Source organism: Callorhinus ursinus, unplaced genomic scaffold, assembly GCF_003265705.2.
Source record: "Callorhinus ursinus isolate GAN/ISIS: 27379988/994484 unplaced genomic scaffold, GSC_fseal_2.0 scaffold20, whole genome shotgun sequence".
NCBI classification, from domain to species: domain Eukaryota; kingdom Metazoa; phylum Chordata; class Mammalia; order Carnivora; family Otariidae; genus Callorhinus; species Callorhinus ursinus.
Window position 1 is genome coordinate 25,686,113 of NW_027397082.1, and position 14,155 is coordinate 25,700,267.

The window sequence follows — 14,155 nt, forward strand, 5'->3', positions numbered from 1 at the left end:
ATATTGTAGGGCTCAAACTCATGACCTCAAGATAAGAGTCACATGCTCTATGGACTGAGCCAGCCAGGTGCCCTTCTAATACTATATTTTCTAATATAATATGTTTTTATTTTGATTTTATCTCTGAGGCCATAAAGCTTTAGGCGTTAAGGTAGTTTTCTCCTTCTAGGTTGAATTATCATTACAATTAGCACATAACTGATCAATATAATCTAAGTATTATATTATGTTATAGATAATTAATATAACCAAAAGTAAATTTTTATTGGAAATGAATCTCTTAATATGATGAATGGGGCTTTTTTGGGAACTAACAACATACTTTTTTATTTTTCTTTATTTAATTCCTTATTTTGTAAGACTTTATTTATTTGAGGGAGAGACAGAAAGAGCACAAGCAGGAGGAGGGGCAGAGGAAGAGGGACAAGCAGACTCCCCACTGAGCAAGGAGCCCAACTAAGGGCTTGATCCCAGGACCCCAAGATCGTGATTTGAGTGAAAGTCACACTTAACAGAATGAGCCACCAGGCATCTCAGCAACATACTTTTTAGTTAAAAACTCTGAGCTGCAAATTTAGTGTACTTAATTTACCAATAAATGCCCACCCTAAAACCTAATTAGCAAACCCAGTCCTTACAATCAAACAATTAAGTCAATTGTATTTACTATCCCTCAGGAAGAGTCTAACTTCATGTTTCAATTCAAATAAACATGTTAATATGCATTGTGGAATATTATGAAAACCACTGAGAAATAAATTAAAAAATTATGAAAGTCATTAAGATTAAGATTATTTAAATCCAACATGATTGTTTTATCCATTATGTATCTTAAAAACAAGGTAATAAATCACTTCTCATTACTTAAATGCTGTTTCTCATTACTTAATTTATAATAATGCAGACAGAATTCTAAGTTATTTGCAAAAAGAGGAGTATGATAAAAAATACAATATGCCTTTAGTAAATAATATGTGGACATATATAAAACTTTGGTATTAAATTTTGGAAATAAGAAAATAAAGCCAAGTATAAAAGTCAGGAATAACACATGAATTTTGTTAGAGATGGTGATCATGCTAGAAATTAATCAGTCTGACAGCCACCTTTTATTTTATTTTAACATGAAGTCAAAAATATCACACATGTAACTGGACTTCCACTTGTGACACAATTTGGCAAAACGGCTTTTAACAGTTTTTCTGAATCACAACTTATATGAAAGAAGGGGTTAGTCAATGTAATTTCAAAATTTTGGGAGCCTCAGAATACTCCAGTTATGTTTAAAAGATTCTATTTCACTAATTCATATTATTTTGGATGTTTAAAGGTTTTTCTTTACAGAAAATGATACATCGTAGGGATGAGTATTAAGATTAGCCAAAAGCACTGTTTATATTTAAACACATAGGACACAGTTTTGTGTTCAAATATTCCTATGTTCTCACTTCTGTACTCTCATTGTACTCCCTCTTAAAAGCACTATATTCATTGTCAACAGCTGGGGAACAAAAGGGGTAAGGACCTTAAATGAAAACTGTCATTACTCCCACCTATGTCGTTACTACCCACCATGTATCAGAACTAAGAATATCCCACCACAGAACAAAATATAGTGTTTCTAACATGGTTTATCCTTTTCTGCACAAGAAAAGAAAGAAACCCTTATGTGTGTCCCTTAATTAATCATTAAAGGAGACTTCTCCTTTATTTGGCATCTTGGAAGTTTTTACACATCAAGAATGCACAATGGTAGTAGCAGTGAAGGATCAATACAACGGGTATCAGTGAGGGATAGGTATTTCTTTTATGAAGTAAGTATGGTAGCCTCCAAGATGGCCCCAAAGATCTCTTGTGTAGTCCCATCCCACGTTCTACCAGCGTTGATCTATGTGAACAGTAGGATGTAGCAGAAGTAAAGGTGGGGCGCCTGAGTGGCTTATTCGGTTAAGTGCCTGACTCTTGGTTTCGGCTCAGGTCACGATCTCAGAGTTGTGAGATCGAGCCCTGCACTGGCCTCTGCGCTCAGTGGGGAGTCTGCTTCTCTCCCTCTTCCTCTGCCCCTCTCCCCATTCATGCTCTCTCTCTAATAAAATAAATAAAATTCAAAAAAAAAGTAAAGGTATGTCACTTTTGATATTAGATTATAAAGGACATTATGGCTTCCATATCAGCCTCCCTCCGATCACTCATTCTAAGGAAGCCAGCTGCCATGTCATGAGGATTGTCACTCAGCTTTGTGGACAGCCCATGTGGCAAGGAACTGAGGCCTTCTGCCAACAGTCATAACAGAAGCAAATCCCCCAGGCCCTGTCAAGCTTCAGATGATGAGAGCCCTCACTGACATCTTGACTGGAACCTCATGAGAGACCTTGAGCCAGAACCACCCAGCTAAGCCATTCCCAGATAGCTGACCCTGTGAAATAATATATGCACAGCAATAGATAACTAATATGTTAGGTAGGTTTTCTAGAAACAGACACCAAGTGATACAATAAGGAAGTGCTCAAAAGGGAGACTGTTCAAGAAGTGAGGAAAGCAAGAGAGGAAATGAGAGGAAGTCAATCAAGGGTGCCAGATTTAGGCAACAAAGTCTTCAAGAAAACAGACGTCAGCCTGATCCCACAGTAAAACTCTAAAGGATAAGTTATACTGCAGAAGGATTTTTTTTTTTAGGGGTGAAACATGTTCTTTTATTGATGCAAGTACATCCAGTCACACCAACAACTGACATCCTATGTCATGGTACAGCTTTGTACTCAGAGTTCATCTCAAAATACCAAGTATCATAGGGCGCCTGGGTGGCTCAGTTGGTTAAGCGACTGCCTTCGGCTCAGGTCATGATCCTGGAGTCCCGGGATCGAGTCCCGCATCGGGCTCCCTGCTCAGCGGGGAGTCTGCTTCTCCCTCTGACCCTCTTCCCTCTCGTGCTCTCTATCTCTCATTCTCTCTCTCTCTCTCAAATAAATAAATAAATAAATAAATAAATAAATAAATAAATCTTTAAAAAAAATACCAAGTATCATAGAGTGCACATCAAATTGGGAAAATAAAGGAGCAAATGCAGGTACAGTGTCAGATAGATACTAGAACTGATGACCCAGTGAAATGCCCAGTTACTACTAGAAAGTAGCTTAAATGAAATAACAAATGAAAGGAAACTGACTATAATAACAAGGCAGGAGTTAGCTTTACTAAATTTTGGTCATTTTACTTTTACCAATTTTTGGTCATATACACCAACCAGAAGTTTTCATGTTAATGAAAGTTTATTTACATTTATAGAATAGTAAAACCTCGCTTACACAGTAAAAAGGGGAAAAAGTCCTGCCTGAATTAGTCAAAACTGACATCTTTTAAAATGCAGCTTTCTTAAGTTTATAAATTCTGTATATTATAAAGATACAAAAATATACAGAGAACTAAAAGTAAGTTACTGAAAATTATAAATTAACAGTTAGTTATAATAAATTCTGAGAGTAATCATTTAAGTATTTGACTATCTGAATCATAGATTATTTCTGAAAAATCACAAATTTGACTAGAGTCTAAAACTTTCTATCATTCTATTGGTTATCTACAATTGACTTTAAATTATTTTGATCATTTAATTGTGCACTCTGTTTCTTTAATTTTAAATCATGAACAATGAAACGTAATTTAATACCCAATGTATCATTTTCAGAGAAGCCACACTGAAACCTCACATAGTATCTGTTGGTTCAACACTTTTTTGCACCAGCTATAAAGATATATTCTTTTCCAGAGGGCTTAGTGCCTGTTGATATAAGTTACCAGGGTAAATTTTTTATTAATAATTTTATTAATTTTATTTTAATTTTATTAAAAATAATTTTATTAAATAATAATTTTATTAAATAATTTTATTAAAATTGAGTGTGGTGTTAAACCATAAGAGACTCTTAATCTCAGGAAACAAACTGAAGGTTGCTGGAATGGTGGGGGGTGGGAGGGATGGGGTGGCTGGGTGATGGACATTGGGGAGGGTAGGTACTATGGTGAGTGCTGTGAATTGTTTTAAGACTGATGAATCACAGACCTGTACCCCTGACACAAATAATACATTATATGTTAATAAAAAACTTTTTAAAAAGAGCCAATTACTAATTCAGCAAATCTTTATGAAATATCAGATGCAATGAAAAGCACTAGGGAAAGAAAAATACATGACACTCACATGGTCACTATCTTTGTGGATCAGATAGAAAAAGGATAATACAAAGTAACAGAAGTGCCTATGGGCACTCACTGCAGTTTACTGGGCCCATACAAGACAAAAATTAAGCATTATCAAAGCCAAAAAGCATTCTTCTCCACCAAATCTAAAAACCTAACGGAAAACATCTAATTTGAAAGGAGTTTTAAAAGAATCAAACCACAACATAGGCCAATTTAACAACTGAGATAATTAAGAACTTCATCCCGATTAAAAGCCAATATGATCTACTTTAGAAACAAAACAAGGCAAAAAATCCCCAAAAAACAAAAAATTGAGATGAGACAACTGGAAGCCAATTTTTCAATGTTACTACATATAGCAATGTAATCTTGATAGAACCTACCCTCTATTTGCCTCAGGTGTAAATGTAGTTAAATGTATATACTACTACCTGACGTTATAAAAGATAAAATACTAAATCTGAAAAGAATCTGAGCAGTTAAAATATTTTATAATCATACACATTTAAAGAATTATTTCACCACAGAATAGACTAAAAGTATTACTGTTTTTATACAATAGTACAATTTATTATAGCTTTAAAAAGAAAAATATTTTACATGTCTACTCAATAATGTTCAATATACTTGAAACATCACTAATTTGTAAAATAGTAAGTTTATATCGGTATTGTGCTTATTGCTTTTACCTCAGTTCCTAAGTACAGAGTTGGTCCTGTCTTTTAATAGAGGGCCAAAAGACGTTAACTAATGAAGATAATTCTATTTGCTCTAATTAACATAATTACCATTTCTTTTTAATTATTTCAATTTCAATTTAATCCAATTTCATTGAATAATCCAAACCTCAAAACACCTTAACTCTAAATGCCTTCCATAGACACTTTCTTTTTTTTTTTAAAGATTTTATTTATTTATTTGATAGAGAGAGAAAGAGCACAAGTAGGCAGAGTGGCAGGCAGAGGGAGAGGGAGAAGCGGGCTCTCTGCTGAGCAGGGAGATGGACATGGGGCTCGATCCCAGGACCCCAGGATCATGACCTGAGCCAAAGGCAGCCGCTTAACCGACTGAGCCACCCAGGCGCCCCCCGGTAGACATTTTCTAAGTGCTGAAAGAAAAAGACCAAAAATTCTGTATCTAGCAAAACTACTCTTAAAAAGCAAAGGAGAAATTAAGACATTCCCAGATAAACGAAAACTGAGAGAATCTGATGCTAGTTGACCTTCCCTAAAAGAAATACTAAAGGTAGTCCTTTAGGCAAAAATAAAAGGACACTAGACAGTAACTCTAATTCACATGAAGAAATAGAGTCCCAGTTAAGGTAATATAGAGGTAAATATAAAGACAGTATAATTTGTAACTCCATTCTTCTGATTTAGAAAACAATTGCATAAAGAAATAATTATATTATGGTTTATAATGTATAAAGATGTAATTAGTATCTCAATAATAACACAAAGGAGGAGGATTAATATCAACTAGATTGTTTTAAGGTAGGAGATTTAATTATAATCTCCAGGGCAAACACTAAGAAAATACTATATATATTATATGCATGTACATATATATACAAACTATTATGTATTATATTTATATATTTTTAAATATTTATATTACATATTTATATATAATACTTATATATCTATATATTTATGTTACTAATATATATCATATATTAATGCACATATATGTTAAAATAAATGACAAGAGAATTAAAATGGTTCATGAGAAAGTATCTATTTAAGGCAAAAGAAGACAGTAATGGAGGAATAGAACAAAAAAGACATGATATATAAAGCAAACAGTAGGCATAAATCTGGCCTTATCAGTAATTACATTAAATGCAAAAGAACTAAACAATCAAAAGGCAGAAATTGGCAGACTGGATTCTTAAAAATCCATCTATATGCTATTCAAAAGAGACACACTTTAGATTCAAAAACACAAAGTGATTTAAAATAAAAGGATGAAAAAACATACCATGGCAACAGTAACCAAAAGAGAGTTAGAGTAGCTATACTAATCAGCCAAAATAGACTTTAAACCAAAAAAATACACAAAGAATGACATTTTATAATGAAAAAAAGTTAATCCACCATGAAGATATAACAATTATATATTCACCTAAAAACAGATCCTCAAAAATACATGAATGAGAATTGGCAAAACTAAAGGAAGAACAGATAATTCAACAGTTACAGTTAGAGACTTCAATATTACCACTTTCAATAACAGAGAGATAGGAAGAAGATCAACAAGGAAACAGAAGACCTGAATAACAATATTAAATCAACTAGACCTAACAGATGTCTACAGAACACACCACCCAGCAACAGCCAGATACATGTTCTTCTCAAGTACACATGGAACATTCTCCAGGATAAATCATATGTTAGGCCATAAAACAAGCCTCCATAAATTTAAAAGGACTGAAGTCATAAAAAATATGATCTCTGACCACAATAAGATTAAATTTGGAATTAGTAACAGAAGAACTTCTGGGAAATTCACAAACATAGGGAAATGAAACAATATACTCCTAAATACCCATGGGTTATAGAACAAATAACAAGAATTTAGAAAATATTTTGAGATGAATGGAAACAAAAACACAACATACCAGAACTCATGGAATGCAGCTAAAGCAGTGGTTAGAAGGAAATTTATAGCTGTAAATATATTAAAAAAGAAGATCTCAATCAATAACCTTAACTTCTAACTATGTGAAAGAGGCCAACGCACAAAAGACCACACTTACTATGATTCTATTTATATGAAATATCCAGAATAGGCAAATCCATAGAAAAAGAAAGTAAATGAGTGGTTGCCAGGGACTGGAGGTAGGGGAGAATGAGGAGTGACTGTTAATTGGTAAGAGGTTTCCTTCTTCAGAAATGAAATGTTCTGGAATTAGTTTTAATAGTTGCACATCCTCATAAATATGCTAAAACCACTGAATCGTATACTTTAAAGGGGTAAATTTTTTGGTATATGAATTATATCAAAATAATGTTACTATCTTTTAAAAGAATTAATCAAAAATGAATACAATGTAGAAGGAGTAAGCAAATGTAGACACAACATATTTAAAAGCAATTGTGATATAATAGCACAAATACAAGAAGGGTGAAATGGAAGTATACCATTATAAGGTTCTTACAGATGAAGTGATACATCACTTGAAAGCGGACTACAATAAAGAAAAAAAGTTAAGTGCCTTACTCACAGGGGATATTTAAAATACTTATGCATGAAGATTTACAGCTTACTGAGCTTATGGTCAGTCTTTAGAAAAACAGGCCTAAAATGCATACGTATCTTTTCTATTACACGAATATTTATGTGTATATATATATACATGAACACACACACACACACACACAATATACATATACAAAAGGTACTCACCAAAACAGAATAAATGTGCAAACATCGGTAAACAGGGGAAAAATCAACCAGATCCTGAACAGTTAAGACCTGAAAAATAAAACCACATTTTTTATGGCATTCACTGTTTATTATTTAGGTATATTTGTGAAATAATTTTTTTCTGATTACCAAAGTAATACATATTAATTACTCTAAATGTAGCCAATGCATAAGACTACAAAGAAGGAAAATAAACCAATTCCACTTCTGGAGATGAGAACTCTAAGCAAGCTGGTATACATTTTTCTCTTATTGTTTTTTTGTTTCCAACTTAATTTTATTTATTTATTTTTTCTATTATGTTCAATTAGCCAACATATAGTACATCATTAGTTTTTGATGTAGTGTTCAACGATTCATTAGCTGCATATAGCACTCAGTGCTCATCACAACACATGCCCTTCTTATAAAACCACATTTTAAAAATTATCAAACTTGGCGTACCTGGGTGGCTCAGTTGGTTAAGTGTCCAACTCTTGATTTTGGCTCAGGTCATGATCTCAAGGTCATGGGACTGAACCCCACAATGGGTTCCATGCTGGGCACGGAGCCTGCTTAAGATTCTCTCCCTCTCCTCTGCCTCACCCTACCCTCTATCCCCCCACACTCATTCTCTTAAAAGAGAGAGAAAAAAAAGATTCTCCCTCTCCCTCTGCCCCTCCCCCCTCAAAAAATTTTTTTAAAAAATAAAAATAAAAATCATCAAACTACTAGCTTACTGTTGGATAATGTAAGTTAAAGACAGCAAGGAGATTCATGGACTTCATGTTATAACATCTATCCACTATAAAAACATTACTATAAACACAATGCCTTTGTAATTGTTTTGGCACTAGTTCAATAGTTCATTCTTTATATATTTATCATTATTGTTGAGTGTTTTAGATTATAAAGTAATTAAAGGACAGAGATTGTGTATCTCAAACATGCTTGGGAGAAGAGAATATAGAGATTCTCTGAATACTGATTAAAAAAGAACAAAAAAGTAAATTTCGAAAACATTAATTTCTGGAGACTAATCAGGACACACTAATTTTAAGAAGATATTAAACTGTCTAAGGCAGTTCACTTGTCTGTATCCCCTACAATATCAGACATCCACTGCATATGCACACACATAGATGCACATTCACATATATACATATACATAAACATACACATGTGTGTACACACACACACACATAAATACATATAGTTTCACTCATCCTCAGGCACATAGTAGAAACATATATACTGAACTCTCAGTTGTTCTCCAACCACAGAGAAGGCCATGGGCACATATTCATATGGTTTCTTTTTTTTTTTTTAAGGTTTTATTTATTTATTTGAGAGAGAGAGAATGAGAGATAGAGAGCATGAGAAGGAAGAGGGTCAGAGGGAGAAGCAGACTCCCTGCTGAGCAGGGAGCCCGATGTGGGACTCAATCCCGGGACTCCAGGATCATGACCTGAGCCGAAGGCAGTCGCCAAGTGAGCCACCCAGGCACCCCATATGGTTTCTTTTATCAATGAATTAAAAGTTCATACTGAGCACCAAGTCCTTAGAAAAAGAATTTAAAATCTCACTGACAAGGCAAAACTTATAAATAGGTTCCTCATGATATTAACTAAATTCAAAAAAATTCAAAGGAAAAGCCAAAAAGTAGGCTCAACAGAAGACTTTATGTAGAGAGTAAAAGAAGCAAATAAAATTAGGAATAAATTCAGATATAGAAGATGAAAGAAAGTGAATATTTAAAGATAACTTCAAGCTTTCTAGAATTAAGACTTTTTTAAGAATTAAAAAACTTTAATCTACTAGAACCATTTTGCAGGATCTCAGCACTAATGGGGAAAAAAAGGTAGGCTTTCCAGAATTAATCTAACCAGCAAGGTCAAGCCATCATGAAATTAAATGTTTGCCACAGATAATTAAAATAAGTGATCACTACAAAAAAATCATTACATTTACAATTTTACTGCTAATTATGGTAGAACACCTAGGTTCAACTATCTATGGCTTATAAATATAATCTAGAATATATCCCATTTATCTGTCAACTATGCAGTCTAATATTTCAGAGGACACACTGCCCTAACAGCTCATTACAAACAGATCTACATAAATTCAGTTTTCACACGGGAAGACTGAGAGTCACACAGACATACATTACAACTCAAAATAAAAAAAAATCATGAAAAAAAGAAGGAAAGAAGAAAAAGAGGGAGGGGAAAAGGAAGGAAGGAACTTCCATCACCTCCTCTTCATTCTCATCCTCTTCCTCAAATCCACGTTTCAATTCAACTTCATTCCTTTCTTCTGGAATTCTATCATTTATGTACACATTCTTCCCAAATTTTACATTATTTTGCTTCTGTAGAGCAACACTGAAGATCTTCTGCTGTTGTGCCTATTTTGGAAAAAAGAAAAATTCAGATTATTATAACATTTATTATGGTCAAAACTGGTTCAAGAATTTCATATTTTCTTGGGGCGCCTGGGTGGCACAGTCGTTAAGTGTCTCCCTTCAGCTCAGGTCATGATCTCGGGGTCCTGGGATAGAGCCCCGCATCAGGGCTCCCTGCTCCACAGGAAGCCTGCTTCTCCCTCTCCCATTCCCCCTGCTTGTGTTCCCTCTCTTACTGTGTCTCTTTCTGTCAAATAAATAAAATCTTAAAAAAAAAAAAGAATTTCATATTTTCCTATCTTTTTAATGGCTTTGGGTGTAGGATCTGGAGTGATGTCTCATTTTTTATTCAGTATTTATGCTCTCACTCTTCTTTCTGAACAGTTGTACCAGGGTTTATCAATATTATTTGAAAAGACTAAGAACCAACTTTTGGCTTTTTGATCCTCCCTAATGTATTTTGTTTTCTATTACAGTGATTTCAACTCTTGATTATTTCCACTTTCTTTTTTTTAATTTTATTTTACTGTATGTTTTTAAGTGTACATTATTACATTAATACATTACATAATTAATATATACTAATATTATATTAATATATTAACATAATACATTAATGCTGACTATAGGTACAATGTTGCACAGTAGACTTGTAGAGCTTATTCATCTTGCTTAACGGAAACTTTATGCCTGTTGATTAGTAACTCATTCCCCTTTCCTCCCAGTTCCTGGCAACCACTATTCCACTCTTTGATTCTGTGAATTTTTCTATTTTATTTTTATTATTTTTAAAGATTTTGTTTATTTATTTGACAGAGAGAAACAGTGAGAGAGGGAACACAAGCAGGGGGAGTGGGAGAGGGAGAAGCAGGCTTCCCGCGGAGCAGGGAGCGCGATGTGGGGCTCGATCCCAGGACCCTGGGATCATGACCTGAACCAGAGGCAGACGCTTAATGACTGAGCCACCCAGGCGCCTCTGAATTTTTGTATTTTGGATACCTCATAATTTCCTTTTTAAGGACTGAACAGTATACCATACACCACTGTACGTATATACTGCATTTTCTTAATCCATTTATCTGTCAGTGGACATCTGTATTGCTTCCACATCTTGGATATTGTGAATAATGATGCATGAGCATGGGAGTGCTAATCTTTCTCATGATTCTAATTTCAATTCTTTTAGATAAACACCCAGAAGTAGGATTCTTGGATCATACTATAGTTCTATTTTTAACTTTTTGAGGAACCTTTTCAAAATAGCAGCCACATAGTTTTGCATTCCCTCAACAGTGTGCAAGGTTCCAATTTCTTCACACACTTGCCAGTGTTGTCTTTTGTTTGATAACAGCAATCATGAGAGGTGGGAGGTGATATGTCCTATTGAGATTTTGATTTGCATTTCCCTAATGGTTGGTGATGTTGAGCATTTTTTCATATACCTGCTAGCAATTTGTGTATCTTTTTCGGAGAAATGTCTATTCAAGTCCCTAGCTGATTTTTACATCAGATGATTAAAGTTTTTTTGCTATTGAGTTGTAGGTTTCTTTACATATTGTGGAAATTAATCCCTAATCAGACATAGTTTGCAACTATTTTCTCCCATTCTGGAGACTGTCTTTTCACACTGTTGACTGCTTCCTTTGATGTGCAGAAACTTTTTAGTTTGGTGTAAACCCACTTGTTTAGTTTCTGCTGCCTGTGCTGTTTGTGTCATATCCTTCTACTTTCTTTGAATTTAATTTGCTATTCTTTCTCTAACTCCTTCAGATGGATACTTATATCATTGATTTCAGCTGTTCTTTCCTAATTCATAAATTTAAGGCTATAAATTTCCCTTAAACACGACTTTTGCTGCATCCTACAAGTTTTGATATGTCATACTTTCATTAGTATTCAAAATATTTTCTGGTTTCAATTGAGTTTTTTTATTTTTTAGATTTTATTTATTTTTGACAGAGAGAGAGACAGCGAATGAGGGAACACAAGCAGGGGGAGTGGGAGAGGGTGAAGCAGGCTTCCTGCTGAGCAGGGAGCCCGATGCGGGACTCGATCCCAGGACCCTGGGATCATGACCTGAGCCGAAGGCAGACGCTTAACGACTGAGCCACCCAGGCACCCCTTGAGTTTCTTCTTTGACCTATGGGTTATTTAGAATTTAATTTCTTAATTTCCAAACATACAGGGATTTTCTACTTATCTATTTATTTCTGATTTCTGGAATAATTCCAATATGGTCAGAGAACATACTCTGTATCATTTCAATCCTTTGAAATTTACTGACATTTGATCCACAGACCAGAATATAATCAATTTTGGTAAATGTTCTTTTAAAAATGTATGTTCTGAAATCATAGGATACAGTGTTACATGTGTCATTAGGTCTGGGTTGTTAATCATATTATTTGAAAGGACTGCATCTTTATTAATTTTGTCAACTGTTTCTTGCAGTTACTGAGAGAAGTATTAAAATCTCACCATTATGATCATCAAGTTATCTATTTCTTTTAATTCTGACAATTTTTGCTTTATGTATTTTGAGACTATGTTTTTATGGAAACAAATTTAGAATTATTTTCCTGATGAACTGAATCTTTTATCACTATGAAACATTCTTCTTTCTTCTCTCTACTAATTATTTGGTCTTAAAGCCTGCTTTGATATTAATATACATACATCAGCTTTCTTTTCATTGATGCTTGCATGATGTATCTTTTCCAACCTTTTGCTTTCAACCTCTCTATATCTTTATATGTAAGGTATGTCTCCTATAAACAGAACAGTTTAGTAGAGATTTTCAAACTCCTATCAATTCCCCTCCTAATTTATATATATGGTTGTTGTTTTGCACTGTTAATTCTATAAATATGTAAACCCCATAAGATGTTTTTGTTTTATACAGCCAACATAACATATGCAATTTTATCCAAAATAGTTGCCCTTTCTGTTTATTTGCTACACCTCTGGGTTTCTAACTGGGATAATTTTCTTTGTCTGAAAATAATATTTCCTTTATGTAGGTCTACTAGAAATAAATCCTCTAGGTTTTTGTTAATCTGAAAAAATATCTTCATTTCACCTTCATCTTTTTTTTTTAAGTAAACTCTACCCACAACATGGGGCTCAAACTCATGACTCCAAGATCAAGAGTCACATGTTCTACCAACTGAGCCAGCCAGGCACTCCCATTTCACCTCCATTTCTAAAAGAAATTTTTGGTGGGTAAACAATTCTAGGTTGACAGATAAGGTTTATCAGGACTTTAGATATTAGCTCACTGTCTTTTGGCTTCCATTAATTCTGCTGAGAAGTCAGCTAAAGATTAGTATTATTATTACTCTTTTGAAGGCAATAAAATTTTCCCTCTGGCTGCTTTTAAGATTTTTCTTCTTTTATCTTTCTAATATTTTACTATTATATGCCTAAGTATGGGATTTTTTCATTTCTCCTGCTTAGAATTCACAGCACTTTTTGAATCCGTGGCTTCAAGGTCTGCTATATTATTTATGTCCATCATTCTTTCTTCTCCTTTCTGGACTACAATTACACATATGTTAAATCTTCCCATCTTATATGTCTTTAAACTCTTTACATCCTTTTGTCTCTCTGAGCCTCAATTTGGGTATTTTCCTCTGACCTACTTCTGGTTCATTAATTCTCTCTTCAGCTGTGTCTAATCTGTCTTGCCAACTACAGAGTTCTTTTTTAAAGATTTTTTTTTTTTATTTGAGACAGAGAGAATGAGAGAGAGAGAGAGAGCACATGAGAGGGGGGAGGGTCAGAGGGAGAATCAGACTCTCTGCCGAGCAGGGAGCCCGATGCAGGACTCGATCCAGGGACTCCTGGATCACGACCTAAGCCGAAGGCAGTCGCTTAACCAACTGAGCCACCCAGGCGCCCTACACACTGAGTTCTTAATTTGTAATGTATTTTCAGTTCTAGAATTCACAGACGGTTTGCTTTATGGTTTCCAATGATCTGCCAAAATTCTCAATCTTGTCTTATAATTCCTTGACTATGCTAATTTTAAAGTCCATATCTAATAGTTCCATTGTTTAGACTTTGTTTCCCATCCTAGAGTTAGCTTTATATCAATTACTAAAGAGTATACTCCTCTTCATTTCAGTGAGTCAAGTTAAA

At 34.2% G+C, this 14,155-nt stretch overlaps 1 protein-coding gene across 4 annotated transcripts in view; it reads right to left on the bottom strand.

The window, feature by feature from the left end:
* The window catches only part of EXOC6 (exocyst complex component 6), a 245,058-nt gene that overhangs the window by 151,545 nt on the left and 79,358 nt on the right, over positions 1–14,155 (bottom strand). For all 4 annotated transcript variants that reach the window (XM_025881148.2, XM_025881146.2, XM_025881150.2 and 1 more), the window contains exons 7-8: positions 9,866–10,018; positions 7,609–7,677 (exon numbers count right to left, since the gene is read on the bottom strand). In XM_025881148.2, coding sequence (XP_025736933.1) covers positions 7,609–7,677; positions 9,866–10,018 — 222 coding nt within the window. The remainder of the gene's footprint in view (positions 1–7,608; positions 7,678–9,865; positions 10,019–14,155) is intronic.